Genomic DNA, 17153 nt, shown 5'->3' on the forward strand with positions numbered 1-17153 from the left:
GCTGTGATATCTGCTACGTCCTCCTCTCAGTCAGAGTGAGAGAGAGACAAACACACATGCATTTGGAAGTCGTGTTTTCACTTTCAAAGTGTTGGGCAATAACACAGCAGGTTAGACGGTTAACAATAAATAAATAATGTGAAAACTTACCGATCTCTCACGGGAGTTGTTATTGTTGTTGGCAGTCTTCCAGCTGCACGCTGCCAGTGAGGAAGGGGTGTGCGCTTCACGTGCTCTCCAGCACCTCCAACCATAGACATGCCTCCAACAACACAGGGCTGCCGGTAAGCCTGCCTGTCCGTAAATCCGGCCGAAAAAAAAAAAAATTAATTAATTAATTAATTAAAAAAAATGTACATATAAATATTTATTTATTTATTTTTTCTCTGTCTGATATATATCGCCGAACGCACCCGCGCATTGGCCGATGTCAATATCAGGAAAAAAAACGCAAATATCGGCCGATATATCGATCGGCCGACCCTTACAGTCAACCGTGAGACTTTAAATTGTTCGTAAAAATGTGTTTGTACTGCGTATAAAAATACAAACAAAACAATCATATGAACACATGCACAAAGTTGAAACTAAATCAGTTATGTGATTTTAGTTTTTCTAATAAGTCAGTGATCACATTCCTACCTTTGGTCACCAAAGCTGTGCAGAGAAATCATTGGGGTTTTAAGGGTGGTGACAATGGAACATTTGGTCAATGGTGAGCAGTAGCAGGAAAAAGAAGTTCACTTCCTGAAGATAGGCTGTGAACTAAATAAGACCATGTGCTGAGTTGTGATGAGAAGAAAAAGATGATAAAATATTTATTTTCCAGAAGAAGTTTGATTGAACTAAATCTTAATATGGCAGACTGCTGTTTCCTTAGAAAGCTGAAATAGCACCATAAAATACAACTTTCATTGCACATACAGGAGGTATCTCAAAAGAACATGGATAATAAACCGCCAGCACATAGATAGAGACAAAGTTATCTATCAGGGGGATATTCCAGGTAGGAGGTTCAACAAACTCTGAGCCTAACCCTGAACTCTGAGTTGACTTACTCTGAGATGGGAAACTCTGAGTACCCGGTTCCAGAACAGCTGATCTGAATTAGTTTAATCAACTCTGATATGACTATGTTAACGTGTGTGCGACCAATATAAAAAAAACATCATCAATGGACCTTGATTCACCATGGCAACTATTAAGAAAAAAAGATTGAGTTACGTCACCTCACTGGAACTGGTGCTCCCCCTGCAGGTCTGTGGCGAATATGAACATATATTTCACTAAAAGTAACACCGCTGCAGACACTAAGGAGAGAGAAGTGGCATGGGAGAAAATTGCTGCCCAAGTCAGTGCTTAAGTTTTAATGCACCACTCCACTGACTTAACTTACCTCACTTAAAATTGTAGCATACAGGTGAATAAGTGGAGTAACGTAATTGGAAGCAGCTAAAAATGAAATACAAAAACATAATTCAGGAAAGTAAGGCACATTTTGCTGGGCCACTGTACCTCGCTTTGATTTTATTCATAGTTGACATAGACTATTAAACAAAGTAAATATTCATACGGTGGCAATTTCATCATGTAGTACTTTAAACCCCCAACAGAACACTATTTAACACATATGTCCTCTCATCTAATATCCTGCTTAGTAGATTAACATTTTATACAATTTTACTTATTATACACATTGGAGTCATTGATTTTAAGACTAAAATGTGACGATATGTACATGAATATTAAATAAAAGACTTCCTAAAAATAAGATCAACAAGAAGGCAGATATGGCTAATGTTAATGTTAAGAAATGATTGAGTGTAATGAATAGTGATACCGTTCTAACAGATATTCATCTCAGAATGAAAGCACATCCAATTGAGCCCTGAATACATCTCCAGACATAAGGCATTGCGAATTAATTCTGCCTCGATATCTATCAGACTGTGACGAAACGGACAACCTATGTCTGGCAGCTTGCTTCAGGTAGGAGGAGACAGGTAGAAACTCAGGGTTTCTTAAAGAAAACCTGCCAGTGAGCAGGTTATGTTCATAGAGTCAAGTTACCATGGTGACTGACTCAGAGTTTCAGTTACCTCTCTTTCTGGAACGGATAACACGCAGTTTCCCTCATCTCAGGGTTAACTTACTCTGAGTTTTCCACATAACCCACTTTCTGGAATACCCCCCAGGTATCCAATCGAGTTATATTCTAACAGCTCATGGAGTCTGCCTCTATTTAGCACACCATAGAAATGTCTGATGTGCAGATGTGATGAGGGTGCAGAGGAAGTCTACCAAAAAGGAGAAATGGATCTTTTTATTTTTAGATTTTTTTAAACTTTCATGAGAAGGTTTGTCTAAACAGTGGTGGGTGGCGTCAATCTGCCCATGAAGTTGAAGTGAGTATGACTTTATTTGGATATTTTTTAAATTTATATATTTCAAAAATGAAAAACAACAACAAAAATAACAATGTTCAAAGAGGAGTAGGAAGTATATAGTTATAAATTCCTACCCCTTTCTCACTACTCCTCCATTAACTTGTATATAATTTATGAACAACTAACCTAAATTTATGTCCAACTCAAATATTCACTCAGTGTCGAAAAATACAAAAACCATCCATATACGTACCTCATAAAAATATTTGGACTAGTTAATCAAACATGGTGTGTTTGTGATTTAAACTGTCTCTCTCCTTGGCTGGAAAAGGGAACCACCTAAATATGTCAAGAAACTTGTATTGTTTGCGTTGGCATTTCTCTTCTACAGCGTCTGCAGCTAATTCTCAGTCACCCTTCCTGCTTGAGTTTAAAATTATGAAATCATGTTCAAGTCTTTTGAAGACTTTTTTTGTTAACAATTTTTTATTCATTTTTCATATAGCAAAAAATGAAAATCAGTATAATAAAAGAAAAGAAAATAAGACCATACAGACAATTCAAGTGTATTCCCTGTTGGCAAACAATATACTGTACTATTGACTGTATGTTAAACTAAATATATATATATATATATATACACAAATCATGTTCAAGTCTGATGAAACCAATATTGTAGTCTGAATATAACTACCTCACATCAGCATGTAACTTCTTTGATGCCACACATGCCAACAAGAGCTGTGATTAGGGGTAAAGTCTTATCTTGTTGTTCATCTTTTTTAAATGATACTTTTTATTGTTCATCACTTTAATCATTGCTTACCTCAGAATGAGCATATGTACAAATATTTCATTCTAGGTTTAATCTTGTCGCCCTGAAAGTAAACTGAAAATGATTTGCTTAGAAGACATAGACTTTAAGTCTTTGAAAAAATAAATAATTTAAGGAACTTGGTCACAAGGAGGTGACGACATACAGTGTGAACAGAAGGTGTCAGTCAGTATTGTAACCCCTCCTACAAAACACTTCCTCTAACTGGCTGCCTTGGCTTTAGTATTTCTGCATTTTGCTTTCAACACCTCCTTCCTTGACAGTGGTAGAACTATTTGTGCAACTTGGAGAATAAGTAATTAAGTAAGTGATTTACATAAGTGATATTTGTTTTTTGTTTTTTTCATGGGAGTGACACAATGGACTGGATCATTTCTACCACAGTGTTTTTGTCAGGTAAGACCAAATGTGTACATCCTGATTTTTTTTTCATATTTCTTTTCCTGTACAGCATCTTCAGCAGTAATGTTCCTATAACATCCATTAGTGCAAATTATCATTTGTTTCATTATAAAAAATCATGAAGAATAATAGATCAATAACTGTTTTACCAACATATGGAATAAAACATTTAAAATGATCATTTCCTGCTTCAGTATGAGACCAATATAGTTAACACAATCCATGACAATCCTCTAAATTGTTTTCTGATTAACTATAACAATTCTTGGGATCTGTTTTTCTGGTTTTTCACTTGATTTTATTTTCTAGGTCTCATGGTTTGGGAGCTTCGTAAATACCCTCATGTTGGCACTAATTACACCTAAAACTAAATACTCCTCTACCATGTAATAGATTTTAAGAACCTAAATATTTTTTACTAGATCAAGACTGTTGAAAAACACAACAGACTTAAAGTGATTGGTTACTGTGAGGAAGTTAATGTTAACAGGTAAAACATACAAAAGAACATTTTCCTTAATTGTCTTCCTGAAGCCATAAAAGACACAGTAGAAAAAGCAGAACTTCAGAGTGTTCCTCTCAGGATGATGAAATCGTTATTTTTCATTTCATGGATTTAGTGCTTTTTTTTGTTTGTTTGGTTTTTCTTGGTTTTTTTTTAAGACTGTGACATTAAAAGTATGACAATGTGATTTTGCAGTATTTTTAAATGTATTAACTGCTACATTCAAGTCATATTAATCCATAAGAGATTCATTGGATCCATTTAAGGAAGTTAATATTTCACATGGTTATCTATTCACACGTTGTCTTTCGACAATTTTAAAGCCATTGAGCATGAGAAAGTATTATGTCAGGCGGTCAAAGAGTTCATCTAACTTGGACTGCTTTTAAAGCTGAGGAGGTCAAAAGAAAAAACTTTTTTAACATTTAAACAAAAATACCTGTGATGGGAAGCATAGATTTTGTGTGAAGTGGTGCACTGAATTTTTACATTTAAGTCTTAGTATTGATCACGTATAGATGTTGTTCAGAGCCGCCCTGTTTAGAATTTAAACATTTCTGACTTTGGCGCACTCTAGTGGTAGTACAAAATGACACACACTACACCTATAGGCTGAAATGGACAAAGACTTTAAAGATGTTCACCAGGATTGGCTTCTTTTCCTACAAAAAAAAAGTTAGTGCCATGAGAATAAACCAAAAAATATTTTACTCATGTGTGATTCTTCCTTCTTTATCCTTCAGTGTTAAAAGCTGCACTGTGCTTCAATATTGATCCTGTGGCTTGGAAGACCGTGAGTAACTCTGCTGCAGGTTTTGGATACCAGGTGGTGCAAAGACAGTCAGAGTAAGTAGTACGTTGTGGTGGAAAATGGATCTACTGAAACCACTGCTGTTATGTTCACTATGTGAGTGCGATTATGTACCTATACTTCAGTAGCTTAATTTGCATACTAACGGGAGCGAGGCAGTGTTTAACGTGCTGCCATTTCAAAACTTTATTGACACACAGCAGAGGAGACAGGAAACAGCTCCCACCACTGCCTACATAAAACACTATCTTCCTTCGGTGGCACCCAGGGGAAATGACCAGAACAGACAAATGTAAACTAATACATCACAACTCCTCCCCACTTATTTAGAGTGCAGTCACTGAACTCTGCTGAGTATTACCTTGATGTTCAAACAGAACAATACTCAATACCTTATACCGATATCCCAAAATCACTGCCCCCCCTCCCCGTGCTTACAAACAATGGAAATGAACATATAACACCACTGACCTGAGGCTGGGGGTAGGCTGCCCCACACCTTGAATCTGTCTAGAGATTATTCTGCCCCTTTGAAGAGACACGACTCACCAACTGAACAAGTGGGACAGGGGCCCGTACACCAAGTCCCTTAAAAGGTACCTCTGCGAAGGGTACCTCCTCATAGTCTCTGGAGGAGCAACAGCCTTGACTAACATTTCAGCTGGTTCTAGAGAGACTGCCTCCTTTTGGGTGACTGGATGACCTTTATGAGGGGGATCCGGTCCACCCGCTGGAGGAGCCGTCAACTGCTTTTTCATGGGGACAGTAGCTGGTTGACTCAGTGCTGCTGGTTGTCGTGGCTCTCGGGGTACAAGTATTCCCAGATCACCGGCCCGCATCTGATCAGTGTGACGTTTCCAGTGTACTCCTGAGCCCACATCAACCATGTAAGACACTGGCCCTGACTGAGACACCACCACACCTGGCATCCATTTCTCCTCCCCCCGCCTATAATCTCGGGCCATAACAGAATCCCCCACTGCAAAGTTTTTGTCCCTGGCAAATGGGGCCCTGCGACCATGCTGGTCTGCCTGATCCACCACCACTGCCGCACTTGGCTTGAAGAGGTTGAAGCGGGAGCGGAGCCGACGGCAGGGGAAAAGCATGGCAGGGGGCTCATTAGTCGTGGCATGTGGGGCATTTCTGTAGCTGAGCAAGAATTAATCCAGTTTATGTTGCACTGTGGTTGATCCCCTGGACGCTTTCAACAAGCACTTCAGCGTTTCCACAAAACGTTCTGCCTGTCTGCTTGTCCTGGGTGAAATGGTGCGGAACGCATGTATTTTACTCAATTCGCTTTGAGAAAAGCCGCAAAATCACTTGAGGTGAATTGCGGGCCATTGTTGCTGACCAACACTTCAGGCAATCCGTGACGGCTGAACAAACTCCTCAGAGCCTGAATGGTCTTAGCTATCGTGGTGGAATTCAGCTGTATTCCTGAATCATGTAATGGTGAGCTGTCAAAACGAGGGCCCACTGCTGAAGCCTGCCCGCTGCCATAGATGGGATAGCCTTGCTGGGGCTCAATATAGTTGAGCAGGGTGAAATGGTGGCCATAGAGATATGCATGGAACTTACGTACGCCAAATATGATTCCCAGGGCTTCCCATTCGATCTGAGCGTAGTTTTGTTCCGCTTTGCTCAAGGTTCTGGATTTGACTGGTATTGGTCTCTCTTGACCACCAGGCATCACATGGGAAATCACTGTGCCCACGCTGTATGGCGAGGCGTCACATGCGAGTCTGATTGGCAGTTTGGGGTCATAGTGAGTCAGTACTCTATGAGGAGCTGTTCTTTTGCTGTACCGAATGCTTTTTCACACTCCTGGGTCCATTTCCATTGTATGCCCTTGTGTATTAATGCATGCAGGGGGCTGAGTGTGGTTGCCATGTTTGAGACAAACCTGCCATAATAGTTTATTAGTCCCAGGACAGAGCAGAGCTGGCTTACATTTGTTGGGGCTGGGGCTGGGGCTGGGGCCTCTGCAATGGCTCAGAGCTTTTCTGGGGATTTGTGGAGACCTGTGGTATCGATTATATGCCCCAGGTATTCCAGTGAGTCTTTGAAAAACTCACATTTTTCACGTTGCACACGGAGGCCAAATTTCCCCAAGCGGCTCAAGCAATGCCTCCAAGTTTTTCAGGTGATCAGCATCATCACGTCCAATTATTAGGATGTCATCCAGAAAACAATGCACATTGGGGAGCCCCTGAAGCACCTGTTCCATGATTCGCTGGAAAATGGAGGGTGCTGACGTAATGCCAAAAGGCAGCCAGTTGTTCCTTTGTGTGTTGTGATGGTGAGGTATTTGCGTGAGCTCTCCTGAACTGGCACTTGCAGGTAAGCATGTGAGAGATCCAGTTTGCTGAAGCGCTGCCCCCCAGCTAGCGAGGCAAACAGAACTTCTATCCTGGGGATAGGATAATGTTCAGCACAGAGCACGAGGTTGATGGTCACCGCAGATGTGTACCCTTTAAGGTTCCCAGCTCATCTTTGAACACCTCTGCGTGGCTGTGTAGTACTGTTCCAAAGGTGTCGTCTTTCCGCATGTGATGGATGGATCTGTCTCCAGTTCAGTCTCACACTTCTCAACCACTCACAGCAAAATAGGGGGTTGCGTTACCTTTGAACACATACAGGGGGAGTCGTGCACTTTGTTTATTTATCCGCACCTTAACTTTCACAACACCAAATGGGGCGATGACTTGGCCAGTATATGTTTTCAGCAGGATGTGGGTGTGGCATAGACGAATGTGGCTGAATTGTGCATTGTACAGCTTCTCTGATATAATGGACACTGTTGCACCCGTGTCTAGTTCTATCTTGGTTATATGTCCCTCAACTTTTGGCCTGACCCAGATTACTGCAGAGGCTGGGTTATCCTGCTGTGCTCTCTGTATACCCCCATTGACTACATCTACCATGTGCAGGGCTAAATCAGCATGAGAATCAGACAAATCAGACAAATATAAACTAATACATCACAACTGCTGCTTCAGATCTGCTATGATAACCTCTCACCTGATTGTTGGTATTTATTTCCTCAGTTTGCTGGTCAGTGCCCCCCTTGAACAACTTTCACCAAATGAAAGAGGGCAAATATTTAAATGTTCCACCAAAGTCTGCACTCCAGTACGAGTACCAGGTGGGAAAATACTCACAATTTTATTATATTCTACGTTCTCACTGGGAATGTAGTTGTGTCTTGATGGTTTTAACATAACTGATGGCTGATGTTTTTTTATGCAGTGCCAAGTTTTGCAGTCAACATGTCCCTTGGTTTGACAATGACAAGTGATCCCAACACACAAAAAACTTTGGTAAGTTGCTAAACTGCAAATATTTGCAGGTAAATGATAATAAGAATGCAGAGGTTTAGATCTCTACCAGTAAATCAATTGTCTTCAGTTTGAAATGTAGTTTAAGGAACAGGAAAATAATCATCTCATTATAATCAGGACTTGAATTTGTCTCTTTTCAGGCATGTGGTCCAACCATCCCAAAGGACTGCAAAAGTATCACCCAGTATAGCGGTGTGTGCTTTGAGATAGACTCTTCTGATCGCGTTGGATCCCCTGTGCCTTCTTCTATTGAAGGTACACATGTTTAACCTCAGAAATAGTGATAAAAAAGGTCTGGTAATATTTTCACATCACTGCACACTCTTATAACTTCATACAGTGAAGCTTTTACTGGTGGTGGTCTAAAGTATTGTATTCCTTTCAGCAATCCTTTATGACCTTGCCTCACAATCCGACCAACAACAACATCAACGTAACAGCTGAAATAGAAACAAATAAAAAGCCATTAGTCGATGCATCTAAAATTAGATTGTAGGATTTAGCTTTATTTAACATAAAATTGACTCAAATTTCAACACAAACATGAATGTACCATGAGCCTTTACCTTGTTTCACTTTCCACGTCGCCACTTTCAACCGGGCTAATAAATCACCATTGTAGTTTAGTACAACACTGTATTTTCCTTTATACATTCATTTCCTTTTACCTGTGTGATGCTTGTTTACCTTTCTACTATCAATTTAATGCCAATTTTCCGTCAGTTAGCTCCTTTTCCGTTTAACAAACCCTTTCAAAATAAAATAGCCGTTTAACAGTAAATGTCAAAATAAAATATATCAAATAATACATAGTAAATAAAAACCAACATGCACTGTGTTGATGTCCTTTATAACATAAATGTTTTAAATAAGTTGAGAGGAAATATTTCAGATGTATTTCTCCTTTTTCACAGAGTGTCGAACTATAGCAGACATTGCATTTCTGTTGGATGGCTCAGGCAGCGTAGAATATTATGATTTTGAGAGAATGAAGAATTTTGTGAAAAGTGTTGTCAAGTCATTCCCAGGAAAGGATACAAAGGTAGGATTGTAACTCCCTCACCCCATCCTGCCCCTATCAATATTTCATACATATTTTCATTTATATCCATACTTATTTACATCTTTTCTTCTTTTTTCCAGTTTGCCATCGCCCAGTTCTCCTCGAGAGTTGTCATCCATTATTACTTCAATACTTTAAAAATGGATGACTGGGAATCTCAAATCAATAGTATAAGACAGTTAACTGGAGGGACTCACACAACTACAGCCATCAGAGAAGTTGTGTGAGTGCCTTCATGATGCTAATGCGTGTCACCATCCTCAGAAGTGAACAATGATTTTAGAAGTTTCCTTTTAAGTTATGATATGTTGTTTATATTGATTTTCAACAGTCATGCCAAATTTGATAAAAATTTAAATGATCTGGGCCAGTTTGTGTTCCTGACAGCAGGATTAGATCTAGACTGGCAGTCTTTCAAAACTAGCCACAGGTCCTTTGATGCTGCCCATAATTCCACTATCCCAAACCTTATCTTGAAATTGGCATTAAAAAAACAAAACACAAAAAACAATAACAATAACAAATATATATATTGACATATGTATACTTTTATTTTGACAGCAACAACGTCTTCTCAACATATAGAGGTTCCAGGTCAGATGTTAAGAAGATTTTAATAGTCATTACAGATGGAGAATCTAATGATGGGGGTGATTTGCAAGGTGCAGCAAATTTAGCTGAAAATAAAAAGATTGTTCGATTTGCTGTTGGGGTAAGTTGCATGTATACTGTATAAGCATGTATTGTGTTAACAGGTTAGATCGTTTATCAATTGGTTTGAGTCAATAATGGAAATGGAGGCAGTATTTTACATATATGAATGAATTTTGTCGTACAATAAAACACTTATAACATATATCCTCCAAATCCCTAGGTGGGGGATGCATTTACAAAGCCCACAGCAAAACAGGAACTGTACACCATTGCATCTTCACGAGACAAAGTGTTTCAAGTGTCAAACTTTGAAGCTCTTGATGTAATACGGCAGAACTTGCAGGACCAAATCTTCTCTATCGAAGGTACAGATGTAAACTTAATATGATAGCTTCACATCATTTTTGTGTTATTACTGTTAATGTTATAGTTCCAAAGTAAACAATTATGAATATTTATATCCTTCATTACGAAGTCTTATTTTAAAGACTGTTTTTACAGTTGTAGAGACTTTGACACTCATTTATGTTGCTGTTACAGGATCTCAAACTGGTGGAGAGTCACTGAAAATGGAAATGGCTCAAAGTGGATTCAGTGCAGCTTATGTGCCTCCGGTAATTAAAAACAGACATCTACTGAACAGTATAGTCATAGAAACACAGACACACACACACACACACACACACACACATCTCTGTGTCACCTCGTGTGGCTGAAAAACATACAGCTAAAGTCTGGTCCAGTATAAAGATAAAGTCCAGATGATTAATTTATGATGCATTTAGCATTTTGCTTGGCTGATGTTTTATGGCAAACACATTTTCTACACATTTCTGTCCAATCCAGTATAGGTTTTCAAAGAATGAAGCCTTAGCTTGATGCTCTAACAATTCCCCTTCTGAATCCACATTAAAAAAATTCACAAGACCACTTGATTAATTTAAATGGTTTACTTTGGGGAAAAGTTAAGTGAGAAAATGAGAGAGGTCAAAAAACTGTGTTGCTCCAATCTCCACATGCCTGACTATCCACTTAATAATCACCCCCTTCCTACCCTAAACCTTCCTAAAGGTGCACATGTACTAGAAAGCAATGTTAATAATACAGTATATCTAAACGCATATTACAAATACAATATAAATTAAATCTGCTGTTTTAGATATGAACTAAAATTATTGCATACTAATTATTCAAACATTAATAAATTGCATTTAGGGTTCTACACAGGGGATTCAGATGGCTATTGTTGGTGCCAACCAGTGGAGGGGAGGCTTCAAGGAATACAATACAAGCAAGATGTTCAACTCTTATCAGCCTTTGGACATAGAGCTTGACAGTTATCTGGGTAAGAATATTATAGTCCATATAGTACATGCAATGGTGTACTTGCACTGCTCTACTGTCCATCCCAAACATAAGAGTTTAGAAAAGGACAGAAAAAATCCAAATGAGGAGTAAGTAGTAAAAACTTTATGGCAACATATTTGATATCACCTGAAATGCCAAATTTATTTTGCTAAATAAGATCATACACTTCAATTCCTTCTAAATAAAGAAGAGACATCAGACACCAAAATTACATGTAAAGAAAATCAAGAAAAAAAAACCCATACCCAACAGTGAGCGTGTTGATGGATATGATTAAAAGTTGTGCTTGTATAGAAATTATTATGGTTTTACAAATGTCTTTCGGAAAGGCCAAAGAGAAGGCGCCTCATGGTCGACTTAAATCGTTAATAAGATAAATAATATCATGAAATAGAAATAAATAGAAGAGGGTGAGCCAAAGTAAGATTTCCCATCTGTTAAATCAAACAAAGAATTATTATTCTTATTTGTAATTAATAGCTTAATGAAATGTGTAATTTAAAGATTGTTCTCAGTAAAAGATTCAGTTATCACATGAAATGCCAAGTTTATTTTGCTAAATAAGATCATACACTTCAGTTCTTTCTAAAGAAGAGACATCAGGCACCAAAATTACATGTAAAGGAAAATCGAGAAAAGAATTCCACACCCAACAGTGAGCATGTTGATGGATCATATATGATTAAAAGTGACGCCAGTAAGTTTGGGAAAGACCAAAGAAAAGGATCCTCATGGTCCCCAGACTTAAACAGGTAATAAGATAAATCATATTATGAATTAGAAGAGGGTGAGCCAAAGCAAGATTTTAAATCTGTTTAATCAAACAAAGAATAATTATGCTTATTTGTAATTAACAGCTTAACAAAATGTGTCATTTTAAAGATGTTCCCAGTGGAGTTATGTTAATTAACAATTGAAAAAAAAATCAGTAAAAGATGCAGTTTGTCCTGAGTTGGGCAAACCTTTCTATACTTTAACTAATAGGCTTGACTCTTTAATTCCAGGTTACTCCATGGCAGTCGCCAACACGTTGTCTGGTCCACTGACAATTCTCGGTGCTCCAAGATATAAACACAGAGGAATTGTGATGTCGGTTTTTGCAAGCAGTATCGGTGAAACAATTGATCCCTTTAATTGGCAGGTGTGTACTCACAATTAAGATTGATTGAAAGACAATGTAAAGAATGCATTTTTAATCTTAAATTGAAGGTTTCTCACTTTGCTAATTCTTTTTTGTTCCTTACACAGTTCAAGATTGGTGAATATTTTGGTGCAGTGGTTTGCGCCATGGATGTGAATCGTAACAGCTACACTGACCTAGTCCTCATATCTGCCCCAATGTACATGGACAGTGATAGAGAGGGAAGAGTTTATGTTTGCAGCCTATCACGTTTGGTAAATTACTTTTTAAATAATCCAGAATCCATTGGATTTTTTATAATGAGAATTCAAACATTGACTCTCACCTTTATATTTCCACCAGAAAATTGAGTGTCACTTCGATTCTCCATTAGTACTGAGAGGGGACGCATCTGAACAAGGAAGATTTGGGTCTTCTCTTGCTGTACTCCCAGACCTTAACCAAGATGGTTTCAATGACTTGGCAGTTGGAGCACCTTTGGAGAATGACGGACAAGGTAGCATTTACATCTTCCATGGTGAAAGAGGAGGAGGAGGAAGGATTAGTCCTGCTTACTCACAGGTGAGCGAGAGCAAAGAAGCAACGAGAACATTTAAATGATACATATGACCTCATGTATTCAATGTACAATCTAGACCAAATTTATCTTTGATTAATTCAAATATTTTCATTTACATAGAGAATTGCTTCCTCTGAGGTAAAGCAAGGACTGAAGTTCTTCGGGATGTCGATCAGTCAGTCTTCTTTTGACCGTAGTAATGACAATCTGCCTGATTTAGCGGTGGGTTCAAAGGGAACAGTTGTCTTACTCAGGTAAGACGCTCCTGTCACACATTATTAGTCTCACCTGTAATTCTACCATTTGTGTAAATTTGTGTCACACAACTACAAAGTTTATAACCACGAAGTCTCCAGTGTTCATGGTAACAATTCTGTAGTTATAGATTTAGGACAGATGTGTTCACCAATAACAGATTGTATCAGGCAGCTAAAATTAGATATGACAGTTGTTATTTTGGGTTTCTACTTTACAATTCTAATATGTATTTTCCTACTCTGTTAATATCCAGGTCAAGGCCCATAGTACTGGTGGAAGCTTCAGTGACATTCAACCCGAACCAAATCCAAACCCAAAACTCAGACTGCTCAACACCACTGGATAACACAGCTAAAATCTGCTTTACCATGACCAAACACTCTGTCATTGATACAGGTCCCTGATTCTCTTCATTGTTTCTAAACCACAGTGCACTGTCCATCCATTTAGATACTTGTATGTGTGCACGAGTAACCTCTAAATGCAACTCTAATCTGTTCCAGCTAGAGCAATTATTAATTACACTTTCACACTGGATGCCCAACGCAAGGTCCCAAATAACCGAGCTTACATTAGGGACAAACAACGAGAGCAGACCGGATCATTAACTCTTACCTTTGAGCAAAAATGCAACGATGTGAAATTCCTCATTCAGGTGAGTTATTAAAAACCTTATAACATCAGCAATACAGCCATCCCTCAATAATAATGAATTAATTTTAATAATAGTGTCCTTCTCTCACAGGCCTGTCCAGATGATTCTCTGAATCCAGTTAACAATGAGCTCCAATTCATCTTTGACGGTTTGCCTTCTAGCTCAGGTCTCAGACCAAGTCTAGCCCAGCAGGCTCAGACAACAACTTTTCATCCTGTGAGTAATCTTTAAAGACACTTTCATTTATCGGTTGGTTTTAAATCACACTGAAGGCTTTTTCAAACCTATAGTTCATTTTCTCTGGTCTGAATCAGTGGATTCCAGTCTCCGTACGGTTGTTTGGGTCCGCACACAGATATGATTACTGTGTTCACATGATCTCTTCACTGACTAACAGAATTTTAGCTCAAGATTTGTGAAGTTAATAAATTTAACTTACTTTATGATTCATGTTTGTCACCTGTTGACACTACGTTTTGTGAAGTAATTTCATGGTTGCCAGGTCACGACAAATATTACTACATAATCTACCATTACCTACTATGTGGAGAGCTCTGCAGTGCTATGAAATGTTCAGAAATCGCCATGCTTTCTAAATAATGTTCAGTTGTAATTCCATGTATTTGTCATGTCTGTCTCGGCTGTTAGCTCTTACACTTTGTGAACAAACATAGCTTACTTCATACTGTCTTCCACAGTTGGTGTTTGAGATCAACTGTGGCACTGACAACGAGTGTGTAGATAAGCTGAAAGTGGATTTCAACTTCACTGGGTGAGGCTAAGTTTCAAATGTTAAGCTTGACTTGGGTGTATTGATCTACTGTAGTATTTGTGGATTCGACTAAAGTTACATGCACCCTGATGCTCTTTGTGCATTCGCTTTTCTATATTATCATAATCTATCAGATCCTCTGAGGTTAAAGTAGGCATGGATGAACTGCTGGATGTCACCGTCTCAGTGGAAAACAGTCATGAAAACTCCTACAACAGCCGTGTCATTCTCACTTACCCACCCGGGCTTTCCTACAGGAAGTTTACATCACTGAAGGTTAGTATCAAGTCTGTTTCAATTCAACTGTGTTCAGTTGTTTTCTGAGGCTGTGCAGTGATTCTGGATAATGTTTGCTTTTGTTTTATTTATTTATTTCTTAATAAAGGGAAGAATTGAATGCAACTCCTTGGACAGTGGAGCTGGCTTATCTCAGGGAAGGACAGACTGCACTATTGACAAGCCTATTTTGAAGAGCAATGCTAAGGTTTGTAGTGTGTACTGAAGCATCTCATCTCAATGCAGCTGAGCCAAGACAGGAGGCAATCCGATCTCTCTCATTCATTTCATTTCAGGTTCTCTTCATTGTATCCTATGGGATCGACACCACTTATAAATTTGACAGGACGTTAATAATCACTGCGAATGCCACCAGGTACTGCTCTGTTCATCTGCCAGCCTTTAAGTGTGGATGTGATTATTATCATTATTAATTATTATTATTATTATTCATGTGTACAATTACTTTAACCTCTTTTTCAGTGGGAATCAGCACGCCAGTGGAAGCGAACTTTACAAAAAGAATACGATTGACGTGAAGTACAGCATTTATGCTACAATTGAAAGGTTTTTATGTTTTATGAGAAAAAGATTTTTTAAAATAATTTAAGGTGACATTGTAAGGTCTAATATCTATGAAACATTCAATGTTTCTGTTCAGTTCCCTCACCTACACCAATTTCAGTCATGGAAAGAATGATTTGCAGAAACCAGTCCATCAACCAATTGTGGTAAAATACTATATCATAAAATCAATATATATATTTTAAAGTTCATAAACATGATTCAGACTTGACTTCAATGCTCAGTTTTTTTCTCTCCCACTAGCTTGCAAATGACAACAGAGCACTGAATTTAACTATGGTGATCAGGGTGCCAGTAAAGCTTGGTGATAAAGACATTTGGGTGAATTCCAACAGCTTGCAGGTAACATATGCAGGAGCTCATTGTTACTGAAACCCCACATGTATCAAATGTGGTTGTTTTTATGAAATTAAAGCCTTGTGGATGGATATATTCTCTGTTAAATTGACATGAATCAGCTCTATTTCAGATTCCAGACTGCCAAAGAGACACAGATGAAAAACCTACAGTCACAAATTTTGTTGCTGAGATACAAAAAAATAAGTCTGTGGTAAGTAGCCACCTGTACATAGTGGAATTTAGTCTAATATATTTAGAAGTGTGTGGTGTTTCATTGCATTGCAAAGTTTTCTGTTTCCAGTGATAAATTTAGGCCCTCTTTTAATCACCCACAGGACTGCTCTGTAGCCTGGTGCAGAGTGTTCAAGTGCAACCGATTCATGGGAAGCCTGGAGAGTCAAACATACACAATCTCTGCTAACCTTAGTTCAGAATGGATAGAGCAGGTAATTAATGTGTGTTAAAAATAAATATTTTCTAATAAAAATGAACAACCTGAAAGATCAAATTAAATTGACACTGGACTGTTTCTCACTCAGATTGGACTTAAGTCTGCCAGATTCCTCTTGACCAGTACGGCCACTCTGGAGTTTGACAGAAACCAGTATATTTTCTTTTTACCAGGGTCAAATCACAACCCTCTGGTTCACAAGGTAATTACACATTGGTTATGTTGATCTGTGTTTGAAAATAACTTGAATGTAGATCTAATCCAAAATCTTCACATCTCAGATTGAGACACAGGTAGAAGTGTATCCTGAACCAGACTTCACCAAAGAGATCATCGGAGGATCCCTGGGAGGGTTGGCTCTACTCAGTCTACTCACTGCTGGCCTGATGAAGGTGAGATATAGTAATGCACTCAGTTTATAACACAGCATCAAAGGCAATGAGACAATTCGACATCTGGTAATGAGCACCATTTATCACAAAATACATAAATGCGGCGTCTTTAAGTTTTCATTATTTTCTCAATTTGTTTGGTACTGTTTATGTGTGCATTTCTAATGCATGATCAGTGTATTTTTATAACTTTTGTCTCGTACTCTCAGGCTGGATTTTTTAACAGTAAATACAAGAACATGATGAATGAGGAACAAGAGGCTGGGGAAGGGGCTGAGGGAGGCGAACCCGCACCAGAATAAGGAACATCAGATTAGTTCATCTGTAAAATAAATTGTGCATTTCTTAATAGAAAAAAA

At 38.4% G+C, this 17153-nt stretch overlaps 1 protein-coding gene across 1 annotated transcript; it reads left to right on the forward strand.

Moving 5' to 3' along the window:
* Positions 1-3461: 3461 nt before the first annotated feature.
* LOC128381899 (integrin alpha-M-like) lies at positions 3462-17153 on the forward strand. Its single transcript, XM_053341918.1, has 30 exons — positions 3462-3618; positions 4873-4975; positions 7988-8085; positions 8190-8260; positions 8422-8536; positions 9196-9323; positions 9425-9567; positions 9906-10056; positions 10219-10363; positions 10539-10612; positions 11214-11343; positions 12371-12507; positions 12615-12761; positions 12850-13068; positions 13187-13320; positions 13578-13720; positions 13828-13979; positions 14070-14195; positions 14678-14751; positions 14886-15027; positions 15137-15235; positions 15324-15403; positions 15511-15594; positions 15689-15758; positions 15856-15954; positions 16082-16162; positions 16287-16397; positions 16491-16604; positions 16684-16794; positions 17004-17153. Exons 1-30 carry the CDS (start codon positions 3582-3584, stop codon positions 17094-17096), a joined length of 3411 nt encoding a protein of 1136 aa, XP_053197893.1. The 5' UTR covers positions 3462-3581; the 3' UTR covers positions 17097-17153.

Source organism: Scomber japonicus, chromosome 20 (assembly GCF_027409825.1).
Source record: "Scomber japonicus isolate fScoJap1 chromosome 20, fScoJap1.pri, whole genome shotgun sequence".
Lineage (NCBI taxonomy): Eukaryota > Metazoa > Chordata > Actinopteri > Scombriformes > Scombridae > Scomber > Scomber japonicus.

Coding starts and splice junctions, on each gene's coding strand:
- LOC128381899 (XM_053341918.1), top strand. CDS start 3,582: ATGGACTGGATCATTTCTACCACAGTGTTTTTGTCAG. Junction 10,057..10,218: donor TTGTTCGATTTGCTGTTGGG/GTAAGTTGCATG, acceptor CCAAATCCCTAG/GTGGGGGATGCATTTACAAA. Junction 15,236..15,323: donor TTTTGAAGAGCAATGCTAAG/GTTTGTAGTGTG, acceptor ATTTCATTTCAG/GTTCTCTTCATTGTATCCTA.